The sequence below is a fragment of the Microtus ochrogaster genome, linkage group LG8 (genome assembly GCF_000317375.1).
Source record: "Microtus ochrogaster isolate Prairie Vole_2 linkage group LG8, MicOch1.0, whole genome shotgun sequence".
Lineage (NCBI taxonomy): Eukaryota > Metazoa > Chordata > Mammalia > Rodentia > Cricetidae > Microtus > Microtus ochrogaster.
The window spans coordinates 9,805,827-9,816,588 of NC_022033.1; the positions used below are offsets into that span (position 1 = coordinate 9,805,827).

The 10,762-nt window shown below is 49.1% G+C and overlaps 1 protein-coding gene across 2 annotated transcripts in view; it reads left to right on the forward strand.

The window, feature by feature from the left end:
- The first annotated feature begins 211 nt into the window (after nt 1–211).
- The window catches only part of Atp9a (ATPase phospholipid transporting 9A (putative)), a 97,136-nt gene continuing 86,585 nt past the window's right edge, over nt 212–10,762 (forward strand). Inside the window, exon 1 of one of the 2 annotated variants that reach the window (XM_005362835.2) lies at nt 212–279. In XM_005362835.2, coding sequence (XP_005362892.1) covers nt 212–279 — 68 coding nt within the window. Of the gene's footprint in view, nt 280–9,287; nt 9,454–10,762 lie in introns of those variants that run through there. The other variant, XM_005362836.3, reaches the window with a different exon arrangement.

Genomic DNA, 10,762 nt, shown 5'->3' on the forward strand with positions numbered 1-10,762 from the left:
CCTGGTCCTCTGCAAGAGCAGCCAGTGCTCTTACCTACTGAGCTAGTGAGAATTTAGGTCTTTGGAATACTGGGATACATGGAGACAGAAGGTCTTCCTGAATCATGACTGGGCAGTGGGATAAGGGCCCGCCCGCTGCCGGCGCCTCCTCCCCTTGCCCCGGGGTGGCGCGGAGGCCGCGGGGAGCCCAGGGGGCGCGGCAGGCGGCGACATGACGGACAGCATCCCGCTGCAGCCGGTGCGCCACAAGAAGCGGGTGGACAGCAGGCCGCGAGCGGGGTGAGTGGCCGGGCTGCCGGGAGGTGGCGGGGCGGGGGGGGGGGACACCTGCCGTAGGCCCGGAGAGCAGATCCTGGGACGCGGGGGACCCCCCCGGGGCTGGCAGCCGGCCGGGGCGGGGCCGATCCCGAGGGGACAAGGGTCGCTCTGGCGAGAATGCAGAGTCCCAGGCTGAGGCTCGACCGCCAATCAGAGCCCCTGGGGGTGGGACCTGGGAGGTGCGTTTCTAGGGCCGCGCAGGTGAGCCGATGAGGCTGGGCGGGGCCTCCCGTCTTCCCCGGGGTTCCCGGTGGCTCCTCCGCCCCCCGGACGCCGGAGCTGGGTGGGGCTGCTGACCAGGTGTCGGTGTAATGAGGCGAGATGCCAGCTGCCATCTTGTGGGCCTTTGTGCCTGGCTTCCCTGAGGCCTTATTCAATTTTACGGAGTGGGAAACGGAAACGGAAGGACCAGGGATGGGGGTGGGGATGGGAGCGGGAAGGTGCTGGAACAGGGTTCCTATACTTCCTGCCCCATACTTCCTGCGGGTGTGTGTGTGTGTGTGTGTGTGTGTGTTTGTTTGTTGGCTTTCTTATTGTTTTGGCTTTTGGTGGTGCTAGGGATCAAACCCAGGTCCTCGAGCTGCTAGGCCGTCGCTCTATCACTGAGCCCCATCCCCCTAGCCTCCGCAAATGTGTGTTTTTCTGAAGACAGTTCGTTAGAGCGCTGCAATTAATATTTTAATGAATTAGATTAGCAGACTGTGCCTTGATTGATTTGTTCAGGGCCTGGGCTAAAACCTGCCTTAGACAAGATCTGCCTACTAGGTGTGGGCTTCCTGACTGGGCAGGCGCAGGAGGTTCCCCTGGGAAAAACGTAACGTCCTTTGAAGACTTTGAAGTGAGGATCTGGGGTCTGTACAGTGGCCACTGTGTTCCCAGATGCAGCCACCTGCTGATTAGTGAAACGTGAAGAATGGAAATTGACTGTGTCCTGAACACGTCAGCCTGCCCTCCCTGGTCTGGTGTGATCTTTAGGTAGTATGTACATCCTGTTGGGAGGGAATGCAGTACGACCTTCCGTGGGTGCCTGATACCCGCTAGCCGTCCCGTGCACAGCACACTGTGGAGGCTGTCTGTATGTCTTTGTTTCTCTCTCAGCCGGTTGGTCTGGGTTCAGCTCTAACAGGCCTCTGAATCCTCATCCTCTTGTGTCTTTTATTGGAGTTGGAGTCTCTCTGAAATTCTCCTCTATGTCGTGAATGCATTCAGAGCCCAGGAGGGACTTAAAACTTGAGGTCCTTTTGCCTCAGCTACCCTTGTAGATTAGCTGGGATGGCAACTCTCTGCCACCAGGCCTGAATTTTTTGTCTTTCTGAAGGTCCCCTACCTTTTAAATGAAAGTGCTTGTTGAGAATCCCTGGGCGGGCGTATAACAGAAGAATTTGAACAGTAATTTGAGCCATAGTGCACAGGATAGAAATATGCTCTGATTTTCAGAGGTCCAGAGGGAGTAGGGCAGGTTATTTTGTTATTTTATATTTAAAAAAATCAGTTGAGCCGGGCGATGGTGGCGCACGCCTTTAATCCCAGCACTCGGGAGGCAGAGGCAGGCGGATCTCTGTGAGTTCGAGACCAGCCTGGTCTACAAGACCTAGTTCCAGGACAGGCTCCAAAGCCACAGAGAAACCCTGTCTCGAAAAACCAAAAACAAAAAAAAAATCAGTTGAGCCGGGCGATGGTGGCGCACGCCTTTAATCCCAGCACTCGGGAGGCAGAGGCAGGCGGATCTCTGTGAGTTTGAGGCCAGACTGGTCTATGTAGTGAGTTCCAGACCAGCCAGGGCTACATAGTGAGACCCAGTGAAAGTGGTACAGAAGGAAGAGGCCTTTACTGCCAAACCTGATGGCCTGAGCTTGACCCCTGTGACCTACAGGTGGGCAAAGAGAACCTGCTCCAGCAGGCTGTCCCCTGACTTCCGTGTGTGCACCTGGTGTTCCTCTGAACCCATACACACACACAAATTGTTTTTATTTTGTGATTTAAAGACTGATTTCAGGCCTGGAGAGATGACTCAGTAGTTAAGAGCACTTGCTGCTCTTGTTGAGAAACCAGGTGGGATTCCAGTCACTTACATAGTGGCTCACAACTATTCATACATTACTACAGTTCCAGGGGATCTGAAGTCTTTTCCTGACTTTTGTGGCCACTAGGCACTCATCTGGTGCTCATACATACATGCAGGAAAAACATTTGTACATGCACACATACACATACACACATGCACAAATAAAAAATAAAGATTATTTTTATTTTACATGTATGGGTGTTGTGTCTGCATGTATGTATGTGCACTATGTGTATGCAGTGCTCTCAGTGGCCAGAAGAGGGCATTAGATCCCCTGGAACTGGAGTTAATGATAGCTTTGCGCCACCTGCCACCGTTTGGGTGCTGGGGATTGAATCTGGGACCTCTAGAAGAGCAATTAGTGCTCTTAACCACCAAGACCTCTCTCTAGTCTCCCAGATAAATAATTATTAAAGAGTTCTACTTGAGGGGCTAGAGAGATGGCTTAGTGGTTGAGAGCACTGGCTATTCTTCCAAAGGACTCGGGTTCAATTCCCTGCAACTACAGGCCAGCTCACAACTGTTTGTAACTCCAGTTCCAGGGGATCCAACACCCTCTCACAGACATACATGCAGGTAAAACACCAATGTACATTAAAAAAAAAATTATTTAAAACAAAGTGTGGGATCCTAGACTGTAGAGTTCATTCCCATCCTTGAGTAACGTGGATTTTTCCCTGGATCTGGAAGGCCTGTGCTGGCATGTGTTTCCCACATGTAGCCTGCGTTGTGGAGAGTGGTAATGTTACGGGGAGGATTTTTGTAAAGATTTATTTATTTTTTCTTAGCCTAGCCTTCACAAGGCAAAGGCAGGCAGATCTTTGTGAGTTCCAGGCCAGTCAGATCTCAGAAATTTTTCAGGTTTATATTTTTCATTCTATGAATCTATATGCCTGTATATATATGTGTGCCATGCGGGTACAGTGCCTGTGGAGGCCAGGAGATGGCATCAGAATTTAGTTGGAGTTACCGACAGTTGTGAGCCACCATGTGGGTGCTGGAAATTGAACCCTGGTCCTCTGCAAGAGCAGCCAGTGCTCTTACCTACTGAGCTAGTGAGAATTTAGGTCTTTGGAATACTGGGATACATGGAGACAGAAGGTCTTCCTGAATCATGACTGGGCAGTGGGATAAGCAGAGAGGAAGTTGATGTGTAGCCATGCGCCCATTTCTGCTAGGCCTATGCTAATCCCTATGAAAGTGTGGTTGGGGCCAGAGAGAGATGACCAGTGTTTTTGAGTTTGAGGCCAGACTGGGCTACACGAGACCTTGTCTCAAACAAAAACAAGGTAACAGGTTGTAGAGATGGTGCTTGCTGAGGCTCCCATTGGCCCCAGAGGCACCCTCTCACTGATAACACGTTCTCGGAAGGGCAAGGCTGTTGAAATGGTCTAGTCAGACAACAGGCATTTGCATTACGTGTCTGCAAACCATTTGATGACTTCATTGCCTTGACTTCTGGTTGAGCGGCATTCCCTTCTAGGTCAAATATTGCTAGACACCTGGACTGAAGTCTAGGAGGTGGGTTCATGGCCACTTCCCAGCTGTGTGATCGTGGGGAAACTGCCTTAAATTCTCCAGGTCTAGGTTTTTCATCTTTTTTTTCCCCCTTTATTTTATTTTGAGATGGTATTTGTTTGTTTGTTTATTTTGATTTTTTGAGACAGGGTTTCCCATTAACTGTGGAACCAGTCTTGGAACTCACTCTATAGACCAGGCTGGCCTTGAACTCAGATTTGCCTACCTCTGTTGCAGGAGTGCTGGGATTAAAGGCGTGTTCCACCGCCCAGCATGTATTTATTTTTATTTTATGTATATGAGTATTTGCCTTCATGTATGTCTGTGTACCACGTGTGCGCAGTTCTTGTAGAGGCTAGAGGAGGGTGTTGGATCCCCCGGGACTTGGCATTAGAGACAGTTGTGTGCTACCATGTGGGTGCTGAGAATTGAACCCTGGTCCTCTGCAAGAATAGCCAGTGCTCTTACCACTGGATCATCTCTCTCCGGCCCATAGATTTCATTCATCTTTAAAGTGGAGATAACAAAAATTAAACTGAGCAGTGGTAGCACTTGCCTGTAATCCTGGCATTCAGGAGGCAGACAGATCTCAGTGAATTTGAGGCCAGCCTGGTCTACAAAGCAAGTTCCAGGACAGTCAGAGCTACTGCTCAGAGAAACCCTGTCTTGAAAAACCAAACACCAACTAATCAAACCAAACCAAAACAAAATGTATTCTTGGATCTGAGACTTAACCCATGCAAAGATTCTGAGCAGAAGCCTCAGTAGACTCCAGGTGTTGCCTGGATTAGATGGTAACACACAGGTGTTTGCATGATGTTTACTCTGGTGTGGGATGTTCAGGAGACTCTTCTGATATTTATTATTTTGAGACAGATTCTTACTGTGTAGGCCAGGCTGGTCTTGAAATCACAGAGATCTGATCCTCTGGCTCTTTAGTGCTGGGATTAAAGGTGTGCACCACCACACCCGGTTAACGGTGCTGGGGATGAAGTCCAGGCCTTCTGCCTGCTGAGCAGGCAGCCTCAAACTGAGTTGTATCCCCAGCGTATCGGGTGTTCTTTTGAGAGGAGAGGGCCTTCGATGGTGGGGAATTTAGAAATATGTGACTTCATTGTTGATATATAAATGTGTTCCATCAGAGAGAAGACCACGTGTGAGACTGTAGGAAGGCCAAGGAGCGTGGACTCCTGTGTGGTAAGAGGAGAGCAGCCCGGCTAGCTTAACCCCTGGAATAATCACACAGAAAACGGTATTCATGGGCTGGAGAGATGGCTCAGAGGTTAAGAGCATTGCCTGCTTTTCCAAAGGTCCTGAGTTCAATTCCCAGCAACCACATGGTGGCTCACAACCATCTGTAATGAGGTCTGGTGCCCTCTTCTGGCCTGCAAGCATACACACAGACAGAATATTGTATACATGATAAATAAATATTAAAAAAAAAAGAAAACTGTATTCATTCAAATACTGCCTGGCCCATTATCTCCAGCCCCTTATTGGCTAACTCTCACATATTAGTTTAACCCATCTCCATTAATGTGTATCGCCACTTGACTGTGACTTACCAGCATGAGTCTAACCAGTGTCCGTCTCGGGCAGGAGAATTATGGCGTCTGCCACACTGCCCTTCGTTCCAGCATTCTGTTCTCTTTTCCACGCCTATCTGAGTTTTGCCCTATCAAAGCCAAGGCAGTTTCTTTATTAAACCAGTGAAAGCAACACAAATACAGAAGGACCTCCTACACCATTTCCCCTTTTCTGTCTATGTTCTGGGTATGAACTGGGTTAAAAAGAAGAGCTCATGATATAAGTATATGTGTATTTTATGTATGTGTGTGTAAGCGGAAACTGTGTGTTCATTTCCCGGCCACGCAGACCCCCCTCCCCCGAATAATCACACGGAAACTATATTAATTACATCACTGTAATTAAATAGTTATTAGCTCAGGCTTCTCATACATAATAACTCTCACATCTTAAATTAATCAATTTCTATTCATCTGTGTATTGCCACGAGGCTGAGACTTAACCGGGAAAGGTTCTGCCTGTGTCTTTCTCCTTTGGCAGCTACATGACGTCTCCTTGACTCTGCCTACTCTATATATCTCTGTTCAGATTTGCCACCTGGCTTTACTCTACTAAGCCATTGGCTGAAACAGCTTCTTTATTAACCAATGGTAATAAAATAGAGCATATGGAGGGGAATCTCACATTGTGTGTGTGTGTGTGTGTGTGTGTGTGTGTGTGTGTATGTGTATGTATATTCTAACGCAGCATTTTTGTATTTGAAAAATTGAACAGCTGAGGATTGACTCACTGGTAGAATGTTTTCCTATCATATGGGGGGGCGGGGCCTTGGGTTCAGTCCTAGCACCATATAAAACCAGATACGATGGAGAATGTCAGTAATCATAGTCCTCTGGGAGACAGAGGCAGGAGGTTAAATCCAAGGTTATCTTCAATTATTTAGTGAGTTCTAGATTAGGCCAGACTATAGGTTAAGATTCCTTGTCTCAGAAAATGGGTTTGGGTACATGTCTGCCACCTGAGTACTCAGAGAGTTCAGACAGGAGAATCAGGAGTTTGTCATCTCATCTATATTGTAGGCTGGGCCATGTGAGACCCTTTTCAGAAAAGAAAGGGGGTGTGGTGGGACTGGAGACACGGTGTAGAAGTTAAGGGTGTTGCTCTTTCAGAGGACCAGAGTTCAGTTTCCAGATGGCTCACAATGGCCCGTGATTGCAGCTCCCATGCCTCTGGCTTCCACAGACCCCTGCACTTGTGTGTGCATGTCCTCAGACGAATACACATACACACAATTAAAAATAAACACAAACATAAAAGCAAGCGAGGGAGTGCTGGCTATCCGAGTGGAGGGAGCCTCAACTGAGGAAATGCCGCCGTAAGATCCGGCTGTAAGATATTTTCTTAATGATTGAGGAGGTGGGCCCAGCCATTGTGGGTGATGCCATCCCTGAACTGGTGGTCCTGGGTTCTCTAAGAAAGGAGGCTGAGCAAGCATTCGTAGTAAGTAAGTAAGCACCACCCCTCCATGACCTCTGCATCAGCTCCTGCTTCCAGGATCCTGCCCTACTTGAGTTCCTTTGGTGATGATCTGGAAGTGTAAACCAAATAAACCCTTCCTCCCCAAGATGCTTTGATCATGATGTTTCGTCACAGCAGTAGAAACCCTAACTAAGACAGAGGGGCCAGTGAGATGGCTCAGGCACCTGCTGCCGAGCCTGAGCACCTGAGTTTGAGTCCTGTGACCCACGTGACAGACGGAGAGAACTGACTCCCGACTGCCCTATAACTTCCTCTCGTGCATGCACCTTGGTACAAATCAAATGCTTTTTCTCTTTCTTTTCTTTTTCTCAAGACAGGGTTTCTCTGTGTAGCTCTGGCTATCCTGGAACTCACTCTGTAGATCAGGCTGACTTCTAACTCACAGAGATCCGCCTGCCTCTGTCTCCTGAGAGCTGGGATTAAAGGCTGCGCAACCACTGCCCGGCCAAATGCTTACTTTTGTAGGTTACTCTGGTCAAGGTGTTTGTCACAGCAACAGAAATGTAAGCAAGACAGTAATTTAGAGAAAAACTTTAACTTAAAATTAAATAAAAAAGAAAAAGATGCGTGTAGCTATCTTGTAACAAGGGGCCAGGAGTTGCTTGCTTGGGGTGGGAGGCCTTTAAAAGACGGATGGTGACTGTCTCTGAAACCATCAGGAATGCAGCATAGGTGCTGACTTTAGTTCCCATTAGACCCATTGTGGGCTCCGGACCTCCAGGGCCTAAGCGGGTAGGTTTGCATCATGTGAGCCACTCATGATGATACCTTGGAAGTTGACTGCAGCCACAAATTGAAGCCAAGAGAGTTTGGGCGTTCTCTCCGGGGCTGCCCATTCTTGTGGTGCTGCTGGTGTCTAGATGGGGCCTCTGCTGTGGGTTGAGTGTTTCAGGGCATCTGTAGGCCCAGGCTACTGGAGAGCAGAGAGATTCAAACCGCCTGTTTTCAGCTCACTGTGGTGGGGGTGACAAATGTTTATTTAAGACCCAAGAGGTGTCCTAAAGCAGCCTCGTTCACCAGCTCAGTGGCCTTGGATGTTTATGGAAAGGGTGGGTATTTATGGTCAAGGCAGAGGTGAGGTCTCAGACAACCCTGACCAGGGGAGAACTATGGCCCAGCCTGCAGGTGTCCAGAGGCCTTTGCACAGCTCTGTCCCTCGCCCCTGAGAGGAGTTTTTTCTGTGGGTTTTGTTTGGTTGTTTGTTTGAGATAGGTTCTCCGTAGCCCAGTTTGGTTTTGAGCTTGTTATGTAGCCAAGGATGGCCTTGAATTCCCAATTCTCCAATTACTACGTTGAAACACTGGGATTACAGGCATTCACCACGGGACCCCATTTAAGCTGTGCTGAGGCTAAAACTCAGGGACTTGTGCATGCTAGCCGAGCACTCTACCAGCTGAACCACACCCCCAGCATTGAGCTTGACACTTTTTAAAGACATAATGCATTTTAAAAACCGCTGTATTAAAACAAACAAACCCAAAACTAAATAAAAGAGCCAGGCAGTGGTGGCACACACCTTTGATCCCAGCACTTGAGAGGCAGAGGCAGGTGGACCTCAGAGTTCGAGGACAGCCTGGTCTACAGAGTGAGTTCTAGAATAAAAATATCCATATTTAACTAGCTTATTGTTATTTTTGCTGTTGTTGTTTGTTTTATGTTGTTTTAGTTTTGGGTCCTTCTTCCCTCCCTTTCTCCCTCCTCCCTCCTCCCTCCCTCCTTCCCTTCTTCCTCCCCTTCCTTTTTCCCCCCACCAGGTAGCCCTGGCTGACCTGGAAATCACTATCGAGACCAAGCTGCCTCTGCCTCCCAGGTGCTTGGACTAAAGGTTGTAGGTGGGTACCACCCACACAGAGGGTTTTTCTTTGTAAAGGTTTGTTTTCTTTTTAGCTGTGTGTGTGCGCGCACGCATGCTCACATGTGCACAAGCACCTGCAGAGAAACCTTGGAGATGGAATTACAGGCTGTGGTGAGCCCAACATACTTGCCACCAACACTCACTCTTTAACCACTGCAATGTCTCTCCAGCCAGTGTTTTGACCTTTTTTTTTTTCAGACAGGGTCTCTTGTAGCCCAGGCTCGCCTCAAGCTGCAAAGCTCCTGAGTGTTGGGATTCCAGCTGGTAGCTATCACACCCACAATGTGTTCAATACGCTCCTTTGTTCAGTGTCAAGAGGGGTGGCTGTCCTGCCCAGTGTTCAAGGGCGTGTTTGGGGAGGAGTCTGCTGCTGGGTGAGGTACCGAGGAGCCACTGTCCCCTCCCGTGGCCTTCTCCCGTTCAGGTGAAGTCTCTGCAAGGGCTCTGTGCGTTCTTAGGTACACACAGTGGGAAGAAGTCTTGGTGGTAGGCCATCAGGAAGTAATCTGGGTGCCCTCTGCCAGCTCCTCTTGTACCATCCGCTGCCAGTCACAGAGTCCTGCCCTCTGCCACTTGAGACCCGATGTGCCTGTCCCCGTGGAGACCAGAGGATGTGTGATTGCCAGCCCAGGTAGGGCCCTGGGGGAGGGGTAAGGGGACGTCCTTGGTGCCAGTCCCTAAGGAGAGGAGCCGCTGCAGCTTGACATTGACCTGAGCCACAGTTGCAAGGAGGCGGGTGCTGAGCAGCCTGGGTTTGGACCTTCGGCTGCTCTCAGAACTCCAAGTTCTCTTTGTGTCTATTGGAGCTCAGTCATGGGCAGGAAGTGCCTTCCACTCCAAGTGAAGTAGACTTTGGTGTTTGTGTGCTGTTTGTTTTGAAACAGGGTCTCCTCAGCCCTTGGTGGGGGGAGGGGTGGGGTGAGATACACACTGTGGAGTCCAGGCTGGCCTTGAACTCAGAAATTCACTGGCCTCTGCTTTCCAAGTGCTAAGATTAAAGGCATGTGCCACTACATTCAGCTTCGGTTTAGTTTTGAAAGAAAGAGTTTTAATCAGGCAGGTGGTGCACACCTATAATCCCAGCACTGAGGAGGTGGAGGCAGGAGGATCAGGAATTCTAGGCCAGCCTTGTCTATACAGTGAGTTTGAGGCTAGGCATGGCTACATAAGACCTTGTCTTAAAAAAGGATTGGTTATAACCAATGGAATATTTATGTATTTATGGAGTACTGCTAGTTTTTATTAACCAATGTCTGTTCCGTGATTTGTGTGGATTGATAAACTCAGTACAGATATGCAAAGACGGACCATGGGAAACCCTGAGCTATGCATGTGTTCCTCTGTCTTTGCCCAGCGACATTTGTTTTCCCTGTACTGGTGGCAGGAAGTCTCCTTTTACAATGTAAGTGAAAACAAGGGCCATTTGAAAGCGAGTTGGGAGGCTGTCCAGATGCTGGAGCTGTGGCTGGTGCTCAAGTGACAGGGCAGTGGCTCCACCAGACATGGAGTGTTCAGGGCCACAGGTCCTACAAGGATGCACAGAGACTAAAAGGCAGTGTGTTCTGCCAAAGGATCCACAGAAGTGTGATTGTGTGTGTGTGTGTGTCTGAGTCTGTGTGTGTGAGACAGTGTGTGTGAGAGAGAGACTGTGTGTGTATGTGAGAGACTGTGTGAGACAGTGCGTGTATGAGACTGTGTGACTGTGTGTAAGGCAGTGTGTGTGAGACAGTGCATGTATGAGACTGACTGTGTGTGTGAGACAGTGTGTGTGTGTGAGACAGTGTGTGTGTGAGACACTGTGTGTGTGAGACAGTGTGTGTGTGAGACAGTGTGTGTGTGAGACACTGTGTGTGTGAGACAGTGCGTGTATGAGACTGTGTGACTGTGTGTAAGGCAGTGTGTGTGAGAGACTGAGACAGTGTGTGTGACTGTGTGTGTGT